The sequence below is a fragment of the Anopheles arabiensis genome, chromosome 2 (assembly GCF_016920715.1).
Source record: "Anopheles arabiensis isolate DONGOLA chromosome 2, AaraD3, whole genome shotgun sequence".
In the NCBI taxonomy this organism is placed as follows: Eukaryota; Metazoa; Arthropoda; class Insecta; order Diptera; family Culicidae; genus Anopheles; species Anopheles arabiensis.
The window spans coordinates 55,954,197-55,975,762 of NC_053517.1; the positions used below are offsets into that span (position 1 = coordinate 55,954,197).

At 42.2% G+C, this 21,566-nt stretch overlaps 7 protein-coding genes across 10 annotated transcripts; 4 read left to right on the top strand and 3 right to left on the bottom strand.

Annotated features, from left to right (window-relative positions):
• Positions 1-135: 135 nt before the first annotated feature.
• On the bottom strand, positions 136-2,854 carry LOC120894358 (cell division cycle protein 16 homolog). Its single transcript, XM_040296884.1, has 3 exons — positions 2,644-2,854; positions 1,936-2,577; positions 136-1,846 (listed from the first exon to the last, which is right to left on the bottom strand). Exons 1-3 carry the CDS (start codon positions 2,725-2,727, stop codon positions 281-283), a joined length of 2,292 nt encoding a protein of 763 aa, XP_040152818.1. The 5' UTR covers positions 2,728-2,854; the 3' UTR covers positions 136-280.
• Positions 2,855-3,063: 209 nt separating this feature from the next.
• Positions 3,064-5,112, top strand: LOC120893546 (protein lin-9 homolog). The gene has a single exon (XM_040295501.1). The coding sequence runs from the start codon at positions 3,221-3,223 to the stop codon at positions 4,955-4,957; it is 1,737 nt and encodes a 578-aa protein (XP_040151435.1). The 5' UTR covers positions 3,064-3,220; the 3' UTR covers positions 4,958-5,112.
• Positions 5,113-5,532: 420 nt separating this feature from the next.
• Positions 5,533-8,624, top strand: LOC120893547 (src substrate cortactin). 3 transcript variants are annotated; one of them, XM_040295503.1, is made up of 7 exons: positions 5,533-5,734; positions 5,810-6,458; positions 6,546-6,656; positions 6,863-7,120; positions 7,191-7,328; positions 7,413-7,811; positions 7,883-8,624. In XM_040295503.1, the coding sequence occupies exons 2-7, from the start codon at positions 5,883-5,885 to the stop codon at positions 7,961-7,963; spliced, it is 1,563 nt and encodes a 520-aa protein (XP_040151437.1). In that variant the 5' UTR covers positions 5,533-5,734; positions 5,810-5,882; the 3' UTR covers positions 7,964-8,624. The 3 variants fall into 3 exon arrangements, with proteins under 3 accessions (XP_040151437.1, XP_040151436.1, XP_040151438.1); XM_040295502.1 differs by having other exon boundaries at positions 5,534-5,734; positions 7,410-7,811; XM_040295504.1 differs by lacking the exon at positions 6,546-6,656 and having other exon boundaries at positions 5,534-5,734; positions 7,410-7,811.
• Positions 8,625-8,736: 112 nt separating this feature from the next.
• Positions 8,737-9,821, bottom strand: LOC120893548 (ER membrane protein complex subunit 7 homolog). Its single transcript, XM_040295505.1, has 2 exons — positions 9,137-9,821; positions 8,737-9,047 (listed from the first exon to the last, which is right to left on the bottom strand). Exons 1-2 carry the CDS (start codon positions 9,707-9,709, stop codon positions 8,913-8,915), a joined length of 708 nt encoding a protein of 235 aa, XP_040151439.1. The 5' UTR covers positions 9,710-9,821; the 3' UTR covers positions 8,737-8,912.
• An 899-nt stretch (positions 9,822-10,720) lies between these two features.
• Positions 10,721-11,319, top strand: LOC120895125. Its single transcript, XM_040298161.1, has one exon. It carries the CDS (start codon positions 10,860-10,862, stop codon positions 11,229-11,231), a length of 372 nt encoding a protein of 123 aa, XP_040154095.1. The 5' UTR covers positions 10,721-10,859; the 3' UTR covers positions 11,232-11,319.
• A 16-nt stretch (positions 11,320-11,335) lies between these two features.
• On the bottom strand, positions 11,336-14,323 carry LOC120895122 (scaffold protein salvador). Of its 2 annotated transcripts, XM_040298158.1 has the most exons (6): positions 14,210-14,323; positions 13,953-14,130; positions 12,285-13,818; positions 11,883-12,058; positions 11,683-11,815; positions 11,336-11,621 (listed from the first exon to the last, which is right to left on the bottom strand). In XM_040298158.1, exons 2-6 carry the CDS (start codon positions 14,038-14,040, stop codon positions 11,579-11,581), a joined length of 1,974 nt encoding a protein of 657 aa, XP_040154092.1. In that variant the 5' UTR covers positions 14,041-14,130; positions 14,210-14,323; the 3' UTR covers positions 11,336-11,578. The 2 variants fall into 2 exon arrangements, with proteins under 2 accessions (XP_040154092.1, XP_040154093.1); XM_040298159.1 differs by lacking the exons at positions 13,953-14,130; positions 14,210-14,323 and having other exon boundaries at positions 12,285-13,590; positions 13,661-13,760.
• Positions 14,324-14,456: 133 nt separating this feature from the next.
• LOC120895124 (calmodulin) lies at positions 14,457-15,448 on the top strand. The gene is made up of 4 exons (XM_040298160.1): positions 14,457-14,573; positions 14,653-14,683; positions 14,792-15,105; positions 15,205-15,448. Exons 1-4 carry the CDS (start codon positions 14,571-14,573, stop codon positions 15,304-15,306), a joined length of 450 nt encoding a protein of 149 aa, XP_040154094.1. The 5' UTR covers positions 14,457-14,570; the 3' UTR covers positions 15,307-15,448.
• Positions 15,449-21,566: the final 6,118 nt, after the last annotated feature.

Genomic DNA, 21,566 nt, shown 5'->3' on the forward strand with positions numbered 1-21,566 from the left:
AATCCGAATGTTGCAATTTTCGCCTTCAATCGATTCAATTAAATGCCGTTTTTTATGTGTTGTGATTGTACTAATATCACAAAGCTTCAATGATGGTAAAATTTCGGAGATTAGTTGATCGAGAACTTAATACTGTTTTAAAGGTAGGTGCACACTCTGCTGTATTAGTTGAAACTTGAACAGTAAAGTAGCTGAGGCCAATTTTGCAAATTTGTATACCCTTATTATTCAAATAGAGCTTATTTTATCAAAACCGTTCCAAAGCTTGTTTGCCTTCAATCTAAATATCAATGCTCATATCATCCGCACTAGTATCGCTCATGGGGGACGTTTTCGTGTACCATTCGTCAAAATTGAGTTGCATGCGCAAGGTAGGTCGTGGAGCACTATCTCTAACATCTTCGCTGTCACCTTCGGTGGCATTGCAAGTATTCAGTTTGTCTAAAGTTTTACTCTCGTCCCTAGACTTTTCCGCTTGATCTCCTTCCTTATCGCCGCAATCTTCCTCGGCATCCTCCGCAGCATAGAATGGAAGCGATTGCACCTCTGTCAGATCTTCGATAACGTACTTCAGTATAGTAGTGGTAAACACGTCATCCCGTTTCAGAGACAAACTTTTGTGGAATGAATCTACTGCATCGTATAATTGACCCATTAACGCTTGCACAAAACCGATAGCTGTGTACGTGGCAGCATTCAACGGCTTCAGAGAAAGAGCCCATCGGTGGAACTCCAGAGCTTCCTCGTACTTTTTATTTTTCCGGCAACAGTGTCCCAAATTGTTCAACAATGGCTCCCACCGTGCGGTCAACTGTTCATTATTCTGCTTCACCATATTGCGCACCATTTCCAACGTGCTGCGGAAAACTTCCTCTGCACATTCGTAATGCTCACACTCGTACTTGATCACGCCTAGCTCGTGCAAAACGAACACGTCCAGGGGAGCGATGGACATAGCTTGGTAGAAAAATTTTTCAGCCATTGCATGGTTTTTGGTCAATCCACATTCAACTCCGATGTACAGCAGTGGCAGATGGCATCCGCGCATCAGTTGCGTGGCCTTAAAATAAGCTGCCATTGCCTGATCATGCTCGTTTTCCTTTGCGAACGAATGGCCGTATGCCAACCAAGCCGGACCGTACAGGCGGTCGAGAGAGGTTGCTTTGGAAAGATAACGACGCGCTGGATCACTTTTACCGATCAAATCATAGTAGCACCCCACGGCATACCATGAGATGGCATCGTCCGGATAAAAGTCAACAAGCTTGTGAGCAACATAGAAAAGTCGATTGAAGTCTTTCATCTCCATCAAACATCCAATCTGCACCGTAAGCGATCGTTTGTGATAGGGATCGTTTTTCAGAATTTCTTCCAACATTTTGATGCATCGCCGATAGTCACAGCTGTAAAAATACTGTTCAGCTCGTGCGATCATTAGGTCTATGCTTGATTCAAGCTTTTCCATGCACTGTTCGTACGAAACTACCGATGCACCAGGATTTGGCTTGGGACGATTGATTCTAAAAGGCGTCTCCTGCCGAGAATTATTTGCCCCGCCTACGCTGAGCATTGTTGAGCCACCTGTTAGGCTTGTACCAAGCAGTGATGCTCTAGTCAACGATGTATGAATCAGATAGGAGGGATTGTTTTTAAGGTCCTCCAGAATTTTGTTTGCCGGTGACATTATCTCTCTCTGCTTTTGTTTTGTGCGGGGAGCTGGAGTGAAACTTTTTGATACTGATGATTTGCTTGTCTCGTTGTTTTTACAATTTTTCATCTTCTCCTTTAATTCATGCCATAGACTAGTGTTCATCGAAGATACGGGTGGATCATCCAGGTTGGTTTGCTAAGCGTTTAGGAATAAAAAATATATTATTCTCGTGCTCATGAGCATTTCACAACACTGACGTTAACTTTCATCTTCTATGCACTTACCATTGCGATCGATTCGTAATATTTCTTCAGCTTACTCTCGTACAGACGCTTGAGAACCTTTCTTTCTGGCTCTGTGCACTGCTGCGCCATTGGAATATGTTGCATCAATTCTTTCTCCTCCCAAGCCATCAGCATGTCGTGTTGCACCAAAGCATCTAGCGCTTCGGAGCAGTAAACCGATTTGTGTAGCGCTTGAACATAACAGTCCATTGCCAGGCTGCGATTATCCATTGACTCCAGTATTTTGCCCTTCAAAAAATACACCGATGCAATGATATCGTTTTTGAACGGATCCTCATACATGCTTCCGTCGTAGCTCTCGTCCGTCGTAGAATCGTCCTTCATGCTGGACGAATGTGATCCAGTTTTGCCACTTAATGCATACGATAGCGTTTCGCAGTCCACCGAATTTAGGATCTCCAGTGCTGATTGATATTCCTTCGCCTCATTCAAGCACTCTGCGGCCAAATAGTGACACAACAGGTTCGTTTTCTCCAGCGATCGGCTTCGAATGGTGTGCGCTGCCCGGTGAAATTCCCGCAGCAGAAACATACACTGCGCCTCCCAGTAAACATCACGCGGATCGCCATTGCTAAGAACTGTTACTTTTTCGGCCCAAAACAGTGCTGTCTGGTACCGACGCTGGAAACGAAACGAAAAATTCTATAGCTGCTTGCGACGTGGCAACTCCTCTCTGGCACCACTTACCAAATCAATAAAATTTTTCACCGTTTTACGATAACTTTCAATGTCGATCATCTCTTGTTCCATCGTTCCAGCGATTGTAAACATGAACGCAAATAAAAGCGCTAAAATCCGTGCTTGCGGCAAATGTCAATGTTTGGCAACATCGATCATCAATAGCCGATGAATGTCTGTTGATGATGATTCTATAATTTGCTGTAATTTTACAGATGCACAGAGTTGTTTTTTTTCTTTATTCGATCATCAAAATAGAAATCGTTTATGATAAATTAAAATCAATTACACCCAATTTTTGCCTACTTTTTTGTTTGCTTGATACCATACATAATAATCATCTCCCTAGCACTACACATACGTGTACACAGTGCTGTATATTTTTTAATCGATTCAAGCTACAACTCGATTTCGATGACAGCAGAATGACATTTGCGGTAGGAATAACAACGCCGTAACGAAAACTCACGCCAGCAAGCAAAACAGTTAAATTACACTTTTCCAATCATTTAAAGGAAACGCGCCAGGTTGTGTAAATTCTTGGCCAACTTGTTTTACTCATCGGCTTAAATTACGTGCAATTCCGATGGAGAGCGAAGGATCAACGCCACCCGCATTCACGCCTGCCGCACTGGGCTTGCATCCAGTTGGAACCAAATTTCCCAAAACAACGAACAGCCAGCCCATACAAGTTCTGAATGCAAGAGGAATGCCAGCACGAATTCGAAAAAAGAATCGCCTCTTTTTTGACGACGACATCATCAACGATAAAATTCCGTCGGTCAAGGCAACTCCCAAGAAAACACCAGGATCAGCAAAGAAAACCCTAATCAGCAGCAAGACCCCTCGCAGGGAGTTATCTACTCCGCCCCGCAAAGTGATTCCGCGAATGTCTTTGAAAAAGAAATATTCTTCGCGGTACGCGCATCTGAAGCAGAGCGGCCGAAAGAGGAAGATCGACCCGGAAGAGAAGGCACACAACTCAATGAAGTTAATGAACACGAGCGGTTTGGAAAATCCAAGTTGGTTTCAAAAACTTGGTAACCAGTTTCGAAACTTCCTCCTGCTACCCAAGGCACATCGGTTCTGCTACTTCGAGTTTTTCTACAGCGACATTGATCGTAACCTTTTCAGTGCTCCGAGTGATTTTGAGCAGCTGGTTCGTACGCATTATCCACAGTTGAAAACGAACAATCTAACGCGCGCGGAATGGCGTAAAATTCGCGGATCATTCGGTAAACCCCGGCTGTTTTCTCCCGCATTCATAATGGAAGAAAGACTGGAGCTGGCTCGCAAACGCGAGAAAATAAGAGTGCTGCAAGGGAATAGCCTCGGAGACATTTCATTCATCGAAGGTTTGCCTAACAGTATATCAAAGCAAATTCCTACTGGCACAAAAGTTACAGCCAAGCTCCGTGATCCATATGATGGAATGTACAATGGTACGGTGGAAGCCTACATACCGGAGGCTAGAAGCTACAAGATCTTGTTTGATCGGTCTGGTTTGGGATCGCGCTCCATACCAGACTACGAAGTGTTTTCACTGGAAAACACAGACAAAATCAAGCTCAACAGTATCACGAAGGACTATCGCTTAGCTTACCAAAACGCTTCGTTTTATCTTGCTTCGCCAACGGCGAAACCGAAAGCCACTGCAGGAGACCCGCTGCTGGGTAGCGATATAGGACATAAGCTATGCACCAGCGATAGGAAAGTGTTCTTCCCCAAGGATAACATCGGTGGATATCCTGTGAAATATCTGGAGCTGATAGTGCGCACCAAAAAGACGCTTTCCGCCAAGCAGATGAAACTGCTGCGTTTGCAGAACATTACATCAGAAGCACAGATCTACAAATCATACGATAACCCTCTGCCAGAGGAGTTTAAGAAACGCTACGCCATGCTAATAGTTGCTATCGACAAGCTGAACCGTGATCTTGCGGATCAATTGAACCAGCTCCGCGAGTATGTAGGCAGCTTAACGCACGACCCGGAAATGCTTGCAATGATCACACCGAGTCATTATCGCGAGCAATCTCGTGAAAAGGCGGCCCAGATATTTGAGAAGAATAACAAGGGACACGTTAAGAACGAGCATATTGCCAATCTAATTAAACAGCTTACCACCATCATGTATCTCGCATCGAATGTCAGTAAAAACGATAAAGATGAGCTCAGTATCACCGCATTAAAGGGCGCGATTGTGGAAACTAGGGAAACGTTGGATTCGGGAAATGTGGCCGCATTCAATCGTAATGTAGCCAGCCACATGAGCTACATAGATGCTCAACCTGGTCCGTCGAAAATGGTAAAAACTGAATAATTTTTCTTCGCGATAACCTTAAGAGAAAGGATTAACATTAAATGGGATTTTGTACATAAGATGGCAGGAGATGAGAAATATTGATTGAATGTGTGAACTTTGCAACGCGTGTAAAATTTAAAAATGTTAATAAAAGGCTTAAACCATTAAACAAATAATACTGGCTAATTTAATTTACTCATACAACACAATGTACCGAAAATGGAGGCTTAGTGCAACGGTAAAGTAGATGAAAAAATAAATATTTTTCTGAACATTGCAATTTACGCACAGAATGGTTGCAGAATGATTCTGCTCTATTCAGCGAACAAGTTGCACATGATCGCACCCGAGTTGGTGTGTTGTATTAACTGCTATTGCTGTGCTAATGCAGGATGATGTTCGCGACTGTATACGCCTTTCATCGAACAAGTGTATCTAATTTATAAAGTGCAAAAATAAGGTGAAATCCTCCTTCATAAATAAAGAATTCAAAAAGCCTTAAATTACATATTTAAAGTTTTGATCGCGTACATTCATTGCCATCAACGCTAGTCAAGTGAGCGTGATGTCTGCTGTCAAAATAGACTTTCCACTTTTTTTTATGCACAGCAAGTGTCAAACATCCCGGATCGAATATCTTCCTTGTTGTGTGGCAAACTATCACAGTTTTCAGCGGTTTTATCTATAGGAAATTACAAATGTTGCTATAAGTACGATATTCAGTTAAATCCATTTGCCAACAGACAAGATTGTGACACTAACACTTACTTGAAGCGACATACATATCAATCATTGGTGAGTCAGCATCATCGCAAAGATAACACCGTTACGATGAATGTATCACCCCGCCCTGCTTCGGTGCATTTACAGGTTTGGATTCAATATTAGAGTGGCAAATATTACAGTTTCGGACAACAAGTGTGCTTGGTGGTAATATTTCACAATGTGGAAATCAACAGCAGGGCGCGACATTGATACAACCGGAGTGAACCAGGGCGAAGATGACGACTGGGAGACAGATCCCGATTTTGTGAACGATGTTAGCGAACAAGAGCAGCGATGGGGCTCTAAAACAGTCGAAGGGAGCGGCCGGAACGCAGCTGCTATCGATATGCAGCAGCTCCGCGAGGAAACGGAGCGAGCTGATTCGGAAAAGAAACGCAAAGAGGGCCCAAAAGCATCGCACGGGTATGGTGGAAAGTTCGGCGTAGAGAAGGACCGAATGGACAAATCCGCTGTCGGCCACGAACACATCGAGAAAGTGGAGAAACATGCCTCCCAGAAGGATTACGTGTCCGGGTTCGGCGGTAAGTTCGGAGTGCAGAAAGATCGCGTTGATAAGTCAGCCCACGGATGGGACCACGTTGAGAAGGTTGACAAACACGAGTCGCAGAAGGATTACAAGACCGGCTTCGGGGGGAAGTTTGGAGTACAGCAGGACCGTCAAGATAAATCGGCGGTTGGGTGGGATCATATTGAAGCTCCACAGAAGCACGAAAGTCAAATCGATCACAAAGTGGTAAGTTGTGGAATGTTAATGCAAACACAAAAGAAAACAATTACTGATTTTGGTAGCTTCCTTGTTTCATCGTGTTGTGGCCAATAGGGCTTTGGAGGAAAGTTTGGTGTTCAGACCGATCGAAAGGATAAGTCAGCCTTCGGTTGGGATCATGTAGAGAAGCCACAAATGCACGAAAGCCAGCTCGATCACAAAATTGTGAGTAAATTCTACTACGACTAGCATAAACTATTGCTTCGTTGCTTCGTGCACTTCTAGCGGTGGTAGGCTTGGTGTTTTGGGTGGCGGCATTAAATCCACTTTTACGTACTTTTTTCACAAGGCCCCTATGTTTACTGTATTTGTTTGCTTAGTCATTGCTCATTTGCGTAGATTAAAATGGCAGTTTTGTATTGTTTCTACAGGGTTTCGGTGGCAAGTTTGGAGTGCAAAATGATCGAATGGATAAGTCTGCTGTTGGGTTCCAGGAACAAGATAAAATTGGAACTAACTATACGAAAGTAAAACCAGACATAGGTTCCGCAAAGCCGTCAAATTTGCGAGCTAAATTTGAAAATTTCGCTGCTACCGCTGAGGAAGAGGCTCGGAAGCGTGCCGATGAGCAAAAACGATTGCGCGAAGAAAAGGATCGGTGCGATCGTGAAGAGGCCGCGAAACGCTTGGTAAATTGCAGAGTACTAACATTTTTGCCGAATTTTGGAATAACTAACTAATGCCGTTTTTGCGCGACAGAATCATTCGGCAGAATCAGCTGAACCCAAAAAGCCGGAAAGAAAAGGACCCATAAACACGGGTAGGGAAGCCGGCGTCAGCAGTGCAATAAGCAATTTTAACAATCCGCAGGAGAATATAACAAAGGAAAAAACGAGAGTAAGTTAATAAAGGCATGCAGGCTGCCAAGATAAATCGACGGTTCGTATGCGAGAAGTCTCAATATTCTAATCTTTTCAGAAGGATCCAATTGTGCTCCCTAAGCAGGATGAACCACCCAAGTTTGTACAACCGGATGTTATTCCTTCGTCCGACTCTACGTCGGTGCCAACAGCCAAAACAAAAGAGGACCAACCGGAAGAATCTGCTGGCCATGCAGTGCAGGAACCGTTGCCAGTTGCGCGTACATCCTACAGCGCAACGCCGATTGCAGTTGAAGAAACTGATGAAGCACCAGTCACAGACAGTACTGCACATCAAGAACAAACGACGGATACTGTACCGGTACAGGACGACGTTGAAGAGTTTATTCTTTCCCCGGACAATCCCGGAATTCAGGCCATTGCTTTGTACGATTATCAAGCCGCAGCAGATGATGAAATATCGTTTGATCCTGACGATAAAATAACGCACATCGAAATGGTAAATCCCGGCATAGAACTAAAGGAAAGTCGAATGTATTGAATACAGTTTTCCTTTGTCTCACGTTTCAGATTGATGAAGGTTGGTGGCGAGGATGGTGCAATAATAAGTATGGCTTATTTCCAGCAAATTACGTACAGTTGCTGCAATGAATGTTTGTAACAGTCATAGCTAAAAAAAATTTGTTTTTTTTTTAATATTGTGCAGGAATTCTTTTCAATATATTTTGCGTATCATATTTAAAGGCCGTAAAAATAGTGGCAGAATACATTCCTTGCATTTTTTTTATTCATGTCCTCGTTCTTCCCTATCATTACTATTTGAATAGTAAAGGCCTTGACAATGTCATAATCTATTATAGCTTGAGCATTTTTTTGCTACACATTTGGTTTAGTCGTACCTATCGCCAGTGGCGGATTAGCACGAGCGGAAGCCCTACGCGGACACAAGAATGTAGGCCTATCTGAGAAGGTGTATGAGAGATTCTAAGCTAGAGAAGGATTGATAAGCAAATTTACTAGAGTGCGGGGGGTGGGTTCTCCTTTCCGGGGCACCATGTGGTCGCTTAGTTTGCGTAGTGCTTATCCACCCCTGCCTATCGTGTTATATCGTAATGAGTAGAAAACTCGCCAACGAAAATGGTGAAGCTGCCAAATCACCTGCATATTACGGTATATTTGCAATTTAATTCTCCAAGTTAGATCAGCAGGGTGCTAATCGTTGACATTTAACATGTTTCAAGGATAATATCAACATAGCTATTCATTTGTATCGAAATAGTTACGAAATAAAATCGATTGATTCTGCAGAATATGAATACGTGCAAAGAAGAACGCATATCACAATCCTTATTTGGGTTTTTTTTCCTCTATTGTTTCATTCGGATTGCTGGCTATTTATAAGTGTGTTAATCTTTATAGTAATGTTATGCTCCAGAAGCAATTCTATTTTGCCAATGTAGGAGAGTAATATTGAATGTTAGATGCTATTTACATAGGAGCAAAGTATAATGAATATATAATTAAATTACACTATCTATAAATTTGTCAAATTTATTTGTAGCAACGAGCATTGACATTAGCTTGCTCGATACATGGATTATTAATTTTTCTTTTTGCTTTGCTTTGGTTTGGCTTTGTCTTTGTCTTTTCCCGCTTTGGCTGCAGCGGCTGCCGCAGAACCGCTCGTGAAGTAGGACGTTAGCATTTCACTGAATTCAGGCAAATCATTCGTCATCTAAAAGAAAGGATTGTGTTTGTATTTTTATTCGTGTAACGTATTTAGCCGGGCATCTAGAACACAGGTAGAATAAAAGCTCAACTTACCTTTGATAAGTTTAAATTTTCCATTTCCTTTTTCGTCTCTGGATCGCTCATGATTTTCGGCAGAATGAGCATGATACCCAGAGGAAGAATCATCATTAACACCATCGGATTAAACAGAAAATCAGTTATCTTCCATTGCTCCCGTTGCTGGAAGTACCGGAATCGAGTAAGCGCCTTCAACTTCAAGGGATAGGGCAGCTGCAGCACTTGAGATGGCTGAACGTAATTCAGTTTACGAGCCCGAAACTTTCCTTTTGGATTGATTTCTACCCTCACGGGTTCGTAGAAATAGTCAGGGTTTACGATCTCGACCACATAGCTACCTGATGGCACTGAGCTAATCAGAAAGCTGCCGTCTTCACGAAGAAATCCCTTGTATTCACCACCGTTGATGGATATTTGTGTATCTAGCTGCCAGGCAAGATCCGGATCTCCTCCGTACAATTCGGGCGGATACACCCTACCTTCGATTGCATATCGTGCGGTATCGTCGAACTCTTCCACTCCATGATCGGCTAGTGCATATTGCCTGCCCAGCAATGTGATAACCAATAAAGATACTACTATTTTCATTATTAAATCCAAGCTCGTGACTCTCTGTAATTGATTTTTGCCTTGTGTCAGCTCTATCCGCAAATTTCCGTGACACCGTTTCTACGCAACACCTCTTCTGCGAAAGGCGCTAAAGACATTTGATAAAGAGTACAGTCTGTTCCCGAGTTACGCGGTTTCTGCGTTCCCGACGAATCCGCGTAACTCGAATATCCGCGTAAGTCGAATTTCACGTTTTTTGACTAAATACCATTCATTACTCGCAGTTTTTGATTTAAATTAATACTTTTATACACTTTATCATTTATTTGCTATGATTCGTGCAGAAAATTCTAATATAGGGGCCCTTTCCGTTTGAAGCTCGTAGGTTGAAATTTCAGCCTGTCAGCTGTTTGCATTGTATAGCAGTTTTCGAGCAGCTATCTAAGTGAGTATAATATAGGTAAACTAATCCCAAGGTGTATGAATTTAGAAGGCTGATTTTTATCGCTTCTGCTTCTGAATGAAGATTGTAAGAGTGTTTTGAGTATTCGTCAAGCCTCCAGAAAGCTTGTTTGAGCAAAAGTTTTCACCCGTTCTGCCAAAAAGTGATGTTCAAAATTGGTTATGAAAAAATGCTATGAGACCACCTGGACTGCATACACTTTGATTCCAGATTCCACCACCTGATCTCTTTAATGCACCTTGGGATAAATGTAAACAACACCGTGTTTTCGAGCAGGTACTCGAATCTAATTCTAGCTTTTATTCTAAAATTTTCTATACTGAAAATCGCAGGCTAGTTTTATGTGTGGTTTTGTATGGAGTGTTTACATGATTTCAGCCTCCAACTGTCAAACTCCATACAATAAACTGACTAGAATTGTGAAGGCCCCCATATCTGGCTTTTAGCGGTTTCAATTTGTTAGCAAAAATGCAATTTATACCGAACTTGAAGCAAATTGTACTGATTTGACATTTAATTTGTCAAATTTAGAAAACCGCGTATCGAGTAAGTCGAGAACCGTGTAACTCGGGAACAGACTCTACAATGCAGTTTCGCAGTTTCGTAGAAACGGTGTGAGATACGTCAGATAGCCGTCACTGTACTTATGCAACAACAAAAACGGATGACAGCAGATTGTTGTGAATTGGTAAATAAATTGTTCACTAAAATAGGAATCGCCGAAGAATGACCCTGTTTCAACAGCCACGCTGGTTGCGAAGATGGATACGACGCAGAACAAATCCAATAGCACTGGACCGGGCACATCTTTGGAAGAGTCGCTTGAGCTTGTTCTACGCTGTAGTAGCTTGGAATGCGTTCGGAGGTGTTTGTTACATGATCTATACCGGGCGTAACGATTGGGCCAAATTCTATGGTTACAAAACCGACGAAGAAGCGCAACTACCACAGGCTATTCGTTTCGCAAAGCAGTTAAATCTGCCGAACGCAAAGGTGGTCAAGCTAAGCGGGCTAACGAAAACGGACGAATACGAGCTGAAGGATCATCACGTAATTCGCCCTGCCGATAGTACGTCCACGTCTAGTGTAGAAAGCTAAGGAAAACCAAGGAAAATCGTATGGAAAGAATACTTAATTCGTAAAATAAAAAAATAAAAAACGTTTAAAAATGTAGTGAAATATGAAGGATATGTAGTAATCGGTTTCTTGTTGCTATCTTCAATATTAAATATATTTAATAATGATACACAATGCTGATACCCCGTCGGATAAATATGTCAACTCAAGGCACAGAGGAACATTCACAAGCCTTTTACACCTAATATTTGAGTGATGTTTTAAATTCTCATGATGAATATGCCTCATTGCTCATGCAAATTTTCGATGAAGGAACTGGTTGATATCACAATTTTAAAGCACTGGTACATAAGTTCCATCCAGTCCGATTAAATCCTTCGGAGCTCCTGCATTCGTGAGTGTATCTGTATCCTGCAATGAAAGATAATGCGAATTACGAATCACTTACTTGAAGGTGTACCTCTCTACCTACCTGATCACTTCGTATTTGGCAACGATAATGTTGCATTCTTGTCGATACAACTTTTTCATTATGCCAAGGAAATCTTCTAGTTGCTGTAGCTGAAACATGTCCCATTTGATAATGTGATCTTTCTCCGAGGAGGCTAAAATTCATTAAAAAAGGTTTAATGATACCAACAAAAGGAATATACTACACTACAAAGCACTTACATTTTGCATAGAGAAACAGCCACTCAGGGACTTTTTCTGTGTTGTAAGGGTTTGCCGGAACAAGGGCACTGTGACGAGAGAAATGGGACACAATCGGACGCGGAATTTCCACCGGTGGTCCATGTGGTAAAAAGCAGGAGGTCAGGTAAGGCAAAGTCTGTTCCGCAGTAATATAGCTAGTGAAGAGAAACAATTGGAACGTTTGAATTGGATAAATTCAATTACATAATTAAGGACCAAGTGATTGGCGAACTGTTGGATAGCAACAAGATAAACTAATTCAAATGGTTCCTAAACACATAGCTACGATATTTATGTTGAACTTAGACAATGGTATCTTTGCCTTTATGTTATACCTTCACTCAGTGGTATAATAGCTATCCCAACGGAGAGTTTACTTACTTGAAAATGGTTCCATATCGAGCCGCCTCTATCCGCTGCCAACCTGTCGGTAGAGCCTTTCGATCAAGCGGATGTGCCCAGTGGGTCGTTTTGGTGTTATGATCAATATAATATTTTCTTCCTCTTAACGTGTAATCCACTGACCAGCCAGGTGGCAGCATTAATTCATCTTCGCTACTGTCTCCTTCAGATTGCTGGCCAGCGGGACCCTGAGTAATACCTCGTTGTGCTGCAACCGAACTGCCAGCAACACCAGTCGGGCCGATGCGAGCGGTGCGTAAAATAACTTCTCCATACGTAACACCATTAGGTTTGCCACTGCCAACTATCATATTGGAGTAAAGCGGTTGCGTTTGGGCCTGAAGAGAGGAAGCTTGCAATGCTTGTGATTGTGTGAGACCAGGGCTGTCACTGCTTCCAGACTCTCCCGTAGCTTGGCCAGCGACACAAACATTCGAATATAACGATTGGTGCGAAGAATTGTTACTACTATAGTTCTGATAAAGCGTGCCGGAGTTTGTGTTACTGTAAATCGGCGATTCGGGGCGACCAATCAATCGGGATTGGTTTTCGTAAATGGGGTACAAATGATCCTGTTGTGCTGTTTCTGATTGGTGCTGACTTTGCGGTTGTTGCGATGAAGATGAGTGCTGAGGCGGTTGCCGGGTAGAATAGTGACGTATAAACAAGGTTTGCTCGTTAGTCAAGCTGTTTCCTGACGAACCGGATGCTGCTATAGGGCTACCATTTCGCAACAAATGCCCGAAATTGTCAAAACCATTTCTATGGTTGTTGGCGTGATGTTGGTTGTAAGACAGCTGCCTTTCAAAATTGGTAGCATATCGTTGGCCATTTAAAGCGTTATGATCCTGCTGTTGATCTTGATTTTGAAGTTGCTGCTGTTGGTCTTGCTGCTCCGGAAGTTCGAGGATTTCCAAATGCTCCTGGCGCTGTTGCTCTTGACGTTGATCCTTTTGGTGCTGCTGTGACGCTTGGCGTTGTAGATGCTGCTGCTGTAATTGTTTTTGTTCGTGCTCTTCTTGTAGAAACATTTGCTGCTGCTGCTGTTTTTGCAATCGGTACTGGTTCGCTTCACTTTGCTGCATCAGGATCTGATCAATCGTATCGATGTCCACATAGTTTCCGTGGCTATTGTTGTTTCTCACATCGTTCATCGGAACAGATGCAATGCCCATGTTTGAGGTCGGGGTTTTAACCAGAATTAAGGGAAGTTGTTTTGCATTTCCGTTCATCAAATTGATTCCACTAGGTTCAGTGTTTGGACTTATACTGACAAACTTGTGAGCTAAGTTCGGAACATTATTGCTAGGGGTATACTTTCCCTCGTGACCCAGACCTCCCACTTTTGTCAATACCTTGGAATTGCCAAATTTTTGCAGATTCTGAATATTACTACTATTAGCAGTCAGCGGCTGTCCAGGTGGTTGGCCGGGATTGGAGACGACTTGTTGGGAGGTGCGCCTAGCTTTAGCTAGCTTGCTTTTGTTTTGCTCTGTAGTCCAAACGTTGACGGCTACAAATAAACGTTGCAAAATTGTATTAGGTCATTGATTTTTCCCAGCTACTAGCATGCAATAAGAAACGATGTGTACTTGGTACATTTCGATATTTAAGATACGTTTCTTTATTTAGCACCACTATACTCACTTGGAATTTCCGGAGGGGTATCTTTTTTCACGTATTTACCTACCACACCTTCTTTAATAGACTTATCCTTACTCTTCCTGGACAACATTCCGATGCTGCTCACTGAATGATGATATAGGTAGATAATGTAGAATTCAATGATTTGTTTTGATCCCAAATCGAGCTACTTTCCCGAAACCTTTTTACCAAAGCAGAACGCATAGAAAAATAATTAGCAAGGCTTGTACACACAGCACAATGTTTTGACAGCTACTCACGAAGCGGCGTCGTTTCCGTGGTTATTTGTTCGACCATTTGTTTTATGTAACAGTTGGTAAACAAAAATATTTTTCATTAATTTTACATAATATATATATGGAAAAATACTGAAAGCTCAAGAAGCTTCCAATTTGCATAAAAAAATATTAAAGGAACATCCGTGTACTTTATGCACAGTGTGATCGTAATCGTGCGCAAGAAATCGGACAAAACGGTTTGACAGCGATGGGGATGAAAAAAGGTGAAACAGCCCTGCTTGATTCGTAGTTCAGAAAAGCTAAACGAAGCGTATCAACAAGTTAATTGTAGGCTTTCGAAACGATACTTTCCATATTTGTTAACAACCGTACTTGCTCTACAATGGTTTGTATATTTCTATTACGAATTAATTTCATTTGATCCTATAAAAGATACAAAAATCTTTTGCTTAATCATTTTCCAGGCCCGTTATTTCAAGGAACAAGATATTGATGGTACGTGTCCAGTTTTGTGAAATACTGGATCTAAAAAAAAAACAACATAGTGTTTTGTTGTAACATAGATTGAAAAAAACTGTTTTTTGTGTTTTCTTTGATTTACAGAGTTTCGCGAGTGTTTTTACTTGTTCGCCCGTTCGGGACACATTACTACGTTGGATGAGCTGACGGTAATAATGCGTTCGCTGGGACTTTCTCCCACCATTCAAGAGTTGACCCAGTATCTGAAGAAGAAAAATGGCCGTATGAGCTTCGCAGACTTTCTTGAAGTCATGCATCAGCATTCACGAGTGGAAAATCTTCCCGACGAGGTAATACAGGCGTTCAAAGCAGGTGACAAAACAGGTCGAGGTACAATACCAGCTCGGCAGCTACGTCACCTTCTTCAGAATTGGGGCGAAGGGCTATCGTTTCGTGAGGTAAGTGTAAAGCATCACCAGGAAGAGGTTCTGGATACCCTTATCTTATCTCAACCTTCTTCTATCGATTTCATTCTGTGACTGGTAACTTCGTACTAGGTTGATAATATATTTCGTGAAGCAAATGTTTCAAGCAACGGCCATGTGCGGTACACCGATTTCGTCCGAGTAGCATGCGCTCCGGTTCCCGATTATTATTGATGTATTGTGGAAAGATGAGCAGTTAATATTTCAATCAATTTTTAAAAGTTACAATAATTTATATTCCATTATTCTCCGTAACAAAATTGATGTTGCTATAAGATTCAATTAAATACATCCATATATTTATTCCCATAGCTTCATTTTATGTACATTTCTATAAAAAAGGAAACGAACGAGAAACTCCTAATAATAGGTACTAGTAAGTCATTTCCAGTGAATATCACCAAAGATATGTTTAAACTTTTACGATTTACGTTTGGAAAAGGTTTACATTAACACAAATTTATTGTTTTGCACCTTGTTTCCTGCAATAGTGTCCGAATTAAAAAAAAAAAAGAAATACATTTGGCGCACAATAACATACAGAAACAGCAAGTGGTCGTCAATTAGACGCATTATTTCCGAGATGAATGATTGTCTACCAATTCATGTGCATAAATTAGTGATGGGATCCGAAAGTGATGGGAATAGTTCCGTAACTGAACGAACCTGCCAAAGGAGAAAAACGTAGAACGCAGGATCAAGATAACCTGTACTGGTTATGCTTTTCAGTTGATCACTTTAAATATGCATCACTTTAAAGCAGTAGTCGTCTTCCTTTTAAGGTAAAGGGCCAAATTTTGTAAATGATCGTGTGCCGCGGGCCAGGAGAAAGCGATTTATTTATTTATTTATTTTTGCACATAAATAAATTATTACATTATAAAATGTTAGAAATCTAATACAGTGAAATCTCTCTGAGGTGAATCTTCAAGGGACCGTCAGCTTAGAGAGATATTCACGTTGAGGAAAATTGATGAAGGTTGTATCCAAGTTGACCAATATATGATTTCTGATTTCGGCTTGCATATGCAGCTTGAAGAGCCGTAAAATGCATTTGACAAGTAGCCAAAAGTTCGTTACAGGCAGTTTGACATCTAAGAGTCTTTTACGATTCAAATTTTAATTGTGATAAAAATGTTAAATCTGTCTGAATTGGTTGTTGAATGTTTCACCAAATGTATTGATGCCTCTTTTAATAATAATGGTTTAAGGGTTTGATAAGCTTTCCAGGGCTTTCTGCTGTCAAAGGGCATCCAAGATGGCCAAAGCGATTTTGGCAAATACTTGACCTCGTTCCTACACAGTCCTTGTAGTCATTTGTGGAATCCAATATCCGCCATCAAGGCTAAATAATGAAGACTTCAAACTAATTAATAACTAACAAATAAAAAATCATTCATGAAAAACCTAATTAAACTAGGCCTGACCTAGCAAAACATAAACGAAAAAACACAGGTAGAGCGTAGAGATTATCATAAACTTAGAGAAAAAATTAGTAAAAGAAAACTAAGAAGAAGAATTAAAGAAAATTAGAAGAAAGAAGTTGAGCCGGTCTCGTAGTACAGTCGTCAACTCGTACGACTTCCTGTCATGGGAACATTCCTGTCATGGGTTCAATTCCCAAATAGACCGCGCCGCCATACGTAGGACTGACTATCCTGCTATGGGGAGGGGGGAATTAATTAGTCACTGAAAGCCAAAGCCCACAAGTGGGTACAGGCAGGCCTTGACCGACATCGGTTGTTGAGCCAAAGAAGAAGAAGAGAAGAAGAAAGAAGTGTCGAAAATTAGAAGAAACGGTCACGTGGGCGCGGGGCCAGTCACCCAGTCTTATGTATCACCAGACTACGGAAAGCACCAGGAATTATCGAAACGGAACCAACGATACCGACCCTACGCAATGCCCCAGGACTACTATTAAAATGGGCTCATGGAACGTACGCACTCTAAGCGAAGCCGGAACCTTGAAAAAACTTTATGATGCCCTAGCCACACTGAGCATGGACCTCGTAGCTCTACATAAGATTCGGTGGCTAGGGAACGGTGTACACAACAGGCGTGGTAAGTAATGCTACGACATTTACTACAGCTGCCACGACCGCCACCGCGTGCTCGGAACGGGTTTCGCCGTAGGTCCCCGGTTGAAACTCGCAATCATGGATTTCAAGGTTATAAACGATAGGCTATGCACCCTGCGCATGCGAGGCAAATTCTTTAATATAAGCCTCATAAACGTTCACGCCCCTACCGAAGAGAAAGAGGAAGAGGAGAAGGACCTGTTTTACGGCCGCCTCGCTAGAACCATAGATGCGTGCCCCAGGCATGATCTCATAATCATCCTGGGGGACTTGGGAACGCAAAAGTCGGTAGGGAGCCAATGTACCTGCAATACACTGGCTGTCACAGTCTGCATGAGCACAGTAACGATAATTATAGTAGATTGGTCCACCAGGAAGTACCAAATTTGCGCGGAGGGACATCCACAAAATGACGTGGGCGCACCCGGATGGCGAATCCTTCAACCAGATCACGTTTTAATAAGCCACCATCAGAACTTATCGAGGAGTCAATATCGATTCCGATCACTACTTGGTTGGATTAGTGATACGTTTTAGAATCGCTCACTCCCGTGCCAATGGGGGCGGAGAAAACACGCAGCCTCGGTTCAACACGGACTCTCTAAGGGAAATTACCGTCCTACAGGAATTCAAAGCCGCTTTAGACGAGTCTCTACTACCAGAAAACAGATATGAAACTACGAGCAAGAGATGGATCGCACTAAAAACATAAATAATAAACTGTGCAAGAAATATACTCCCACCACGTCGTGGCAACACCAAATCTGGCTGGTTCGACGATGAATGCAGACAAGTGACCGAACGTAAGAATACTTCATACCGAGCAATGCAGCAACGGCGTAGAACGCGGGCATGCGCAGAGGAATATTCACGGATCAGACGCGAAGAGAAACGAGTTCACCGCTCCAAGAAGCATACTTTGGAAGAGCAAAACTTGCGGGAACTCGAGCAAACCAGAGAGGCGTACGGACCGACACGAAAGTTTTACCAAGCGATAGCAGGTCATAGAAACAACGTTACACCTAAGGTAACCTGCTGTCGCAACAAGGATAAATATCTGGTTAGTAACCAGCCAGAGGTCCTCTCGCGGTGGGCTCAGTACTTTGATGAATTACTCAACGACCAGTTAAACGAACAGCTAGAAGCGCCACTAGCAGATAGTGTCATGCTACTGCCACCTATCATAGAAGAAACACGAAAGATCAGATCTTCACCATGCGGCAGATCTTGGCGAAGATGGCTGAATACAGATACGACACATACCATCTCTTCATTGATTTCAAAGCCTCATATGATAGCATAGCCAAGGTAAAACTGTATAACGCTATGAGCTCTTTTGGAATCCCGGCCAAACTGATAAGGCTAGTTAGAATGACAATGACCAACGTCATTTGCCAGGTGAGGGTGGATGGAAAAATCTCAGGACCTTTTGCTACCACCAAAGGTCTGCGCCAGGGGGACGGGCTTGCCTGTCTCCTATTCAACCTGGCGCTAGAGAGGGCCATCCGCGACTCGAGGGTGGAGACTACGGGAACCATCTTTTATAAGTCAACCCACACCCTGACATACGCTGATGATATAGACATCATTGGTCTGCGGCTCTCCTATGTATCAGAAGCCTACCAAGGGATCGAGCAGGCGGCCGAGAACCTCGCATTGAAGATAAACGAGCCAAATACCAAACTGATGGTGGCAACATCAGCGAGCCTACCAATAAATAATCAGAATTTACGTAGGCGAGACGTGCAGATAGGTGAACGCACTTTTGAAGTTGTCCCAGAATTCACTTATATTGGGTCAAAGGTCAGCAACGACAATTGCATGGAATCTGAGTTGCGCGCAAGGATGCTGGCTGCCAACCGGTCATTCTACAGCCTGAAAATCAGTTCACCTCAAAGAACCATTCGCGACGGGCGAAGCTGGGACTATATAGTACTTATATAGTTCCGGTACTCACATACGCCTCTGAGACATGGACACTGTCCAAATCTTACGAAAGCCGCTCAAGAGCCTTTGATGCGGCCCGCGATAACTGGGTAAAGGTTAAATTAAAAAGCTTTCTTTTCTGACTAAGCAATCAAAAATTTTTTTTTTATTCTGAAAGACGAAACTCAAGATTCATCAAAAGAAAGCTGAAGAAATTTTATATATTTTGTTAGTATTTTCTTATTAAAACGAGATTTGAACTTCCACTCATTCTAAAGGTAGCGTCAAAATGGCCCTCAACAATGTTGATTGTGAAGCAATGCGGCCCGCGTTCTGAAAAGTTTGGAGACCCCTGCGTTACACGATCGGGATGCGAGCGGCAGTCGGGATACAGCTAGCAACGAATGTGGTATGGTGTTATTCTTCTTCTTCTTCATTAGCACAACAACCGTTGTCGGTCAAGGCCTGCCTGTACCCACTAGTAAAGTGAGCTTGGCTTTCAGTGACTTATTGTTACCATAGCAGGATAGTCAGTCCTACGTATGGGAGCACGGTATGTTCGGGGCTTGAACCCATGACGGGCATGTTGTTAAGTCGTGCAAGTTGACGACTGTACCACCAGACCGGCCCATGGTGGTGTTATTACAAGGCGGGAATAAATTAAGTTCATTTATTGTAATCTAATTTACGTTGTGTCGAATACACTTATCCGGCCACATATCACACGGCGAACGTAAAAGGTTCTAACAACATATAAAAAACACAAATGTAAATAATAGTGAACACAGACAAGAGTAAATAATACAAGTACGTGTGCAATCCGTCTGTTGCCCTAGAGCGCTCGATGTCAACTTGCACAATCCCTGATCGGTGCTACGTAAACACCCAGACACTCAGCCACGATCGTGCGTCGATGGCCGACTATTGTTGTCGACGTCGAGCAGCTGGCTGCGAACGTAATTTCCATCGTCTAATAAGCCTATGAGGCGTACACCCGACTAAACCGCGAAGGGTAAACATAAGGCTCAGCCCTCTACGTTACGCTAGTGTTGCACGTAACGCCTGTTTATCGCAAACCCAAGAAAATAGCCTGAAACATAAATTAAATAAGTATTAAATAAATCTCATGTATTTCATTAATTAAGAAGAAAATTACATAGATGGCGCCGCTAGTATTAAATGCATATTATTTTTATATAGTACCAATACTCAAATGATTCGTGTCAAAATTTGACGTCTGTATGTCAATTAGTTTGTGAGACAGAGCGTCTTTTGTCAAGCAACTTTTGTTATTTTGTTGTTTCACCAAGACAACGCACCGTGCCACAAGTCATTGAGAACGATGGCAAAAATTCATGAATTGGGTATTCTCCAGATCTGGCCCCAAGCGACTTTTTCTTGTTCTCAGACCTCAAAAGGATGCTCGCAGGGAAAAAAATTGATTGCAATGAAGAGGTGGTCGCCGATACTGAGGCCTATTTTGAGGCAAAACCGAAGGAGTACTACCAAAATGGTATCAAAAAATTGAAAGGTCGTTATAATCGTTGTATCGCTCTTCAAGGGAACTATGTTGAATAATAAAAACGAATTTTGACAAAAAAATGTGTTTTTCTTTGTTAGACCGGGGACTTATCAGCCAACCTGATATATATGTTCAATATTATCTACTTCTTGGAAATTTTACTCCAATTTAAAGCTTTAATGGTGTTTAAGAACTACCAAATTTCAGACTATTTGTGATAAATCAACAATGAAAGATAATAAACCTGTTTTTTACTTATGATTTAAAAATTTAATCTCTAGCTATCGATTCAATTTAAAACAATTAACTTTTTTCATCGCATTTTTAAATATTTTTTATTTAATTAATGTTCACTGCTCGGTCGCGGAGATGACAAAGCTGCAGTAAAAATGTCTCTTGGGGATACCTAAAGGAATATAACGCTCCTCCAATGTAAAGTAGAGGGCTGATTCTTACTTTTAAACGATGTTCGTCTATGGACACTAGTTTTTTTTAAACATCGGATTCTTTATTATATTATATATATAAACCCCTCTCCCGACAAGCTGTCCCGCGTGGGCTTTTGTTGGGAGGGATTCGTGGCCCATGGACCTTACACAGTTGTGCAATACGCACTTATTCTCCCTTTATATCTCCCAAATTTCTACATCTCCCGAGAGCACTTGGGCCAGATGGAACGACACGTCTCCAAGTTCCGTGGTTGCCAAGCGTCAATGTAGGGTAACACACGATGGACCCATCGCGTGTATCGACTGGCTCCGACGCAGGCGGCGTCGTTGTCCCATTCTTGTTGCCAGTTGCTGATGGTCTGCTGACGGTCCATCCTTTGAAACTCGTCCCGTGTTTCCGTTCGTTCAGGTGCGTGAATGTGGTTGTACACGCAGGCATCTTCTGTTACCGAGGTACTT

Bases quoted from the DNA above. Each gene is read 5' to 3' on its own strand.
- LOC120894358 (XM_040296884.1), bottom strand. From the start codon at position 2,727: ATGTTTACAATCGCTGGAACGATGGAACAAGAGATGATCGACATTGAA. The intron at 2,578-2,643 runs GTAAGTGGTGCC...TTTCGTTTCCAG, and splicing joins TGAAAAATTTTATTGATTTG to CGTCGGTACCAGACAGCACT. The intron at 1,847-1,935 runs GTAAGTGCATAG...CTAAACGCTTAG, and splicing joins ATTACGAATCGATCGCAATG to CAAACCAACCTGGATGATCC.
- LOC120893546 (XM_040295501.1), top strand. From the start codon at position 3,221: ATGGAGAGCGAAGGATCAACGCCACCCGCATTCACGCCTGCCGCACTG.
- LOC120893547 (XM_040295502.1), top strand. From the start codon at position 5,883: ATGTGGAAATCAACAGCAGGGCGCGACATTGATACAACCGGAGTGAAC. The intron at 6,459-6,545 runs GTAAGTTGTGGA...TGTGGCCAATAG, and splicing joins GTCAAATCGATCACAAAGTG to GGCTTTGGAGGAAAGTTTGG. The intron at 7,121-7,190 runs GTAAATTGCAGA...TTTGCGCGACAG, and splicing joins AAGAGGCCGCGAAACGCTTG to AATCATTCGGCAGAATCAGC.
- LOC120893548 (XM_040295505.1), bottom strand. From the start codon at position 9,709: ATGAAAATAGTAGTATCTTTATTGGTTATCACATTGCTGGGCAGGCAA. The intron at 9,048-9,136 runs GTAAGTTGAGCT...CCTTTCTTTTAG, and splicing joins AAAATTTAAACTTATCAAAG to ATGACGAATGATTTGCCTGA.
- LOC120895125 (XM_040298161.1), top strand. From the start codon at position 10,860: ATGACCCTGTTTCAACAGCCACGCTGGTTGCGAAGATGGATACGACGC.
- LOC120895122 (XM_040298158.1), bottom strand. From the start codon at position 14,040: ATGTTGTCCAGGAAGAGTAAGGATAAGTCTATTAAAGAAGGTGTGGTA. The intron at 11,816-11,882 runs GTAAGTGCTTTG...AATGAATTTTAG, and splicing joins GCTGTTTCTCTATGCAAAAT to CCTCCTCGGAGAAAGATCAC. The intron at 11,622-11,682 runs GTAGGTAGAGAG...CTTTCATTGCAG, and splicing joins GCCAAATACGAAGTGATCAG to GATACAGATACACTCACGAA.
- LOC120895124 (XM_040298160.1), top strand. The intron at 14,684-14,791 runs GTACGTGTCCAG...TTTGATTTACAG, and splicing joins CAAGGAACAAGATATTGATG to AGTTTCGCGAGTGTTTTTAC. The intron at 15,106-15,204 runs GTAAGTGTAAAG...ACTTCGTACTAG, and splicing joins AAGGGCTATCGTTTCGTGAG to GTTGATAATATATTTCGTGA.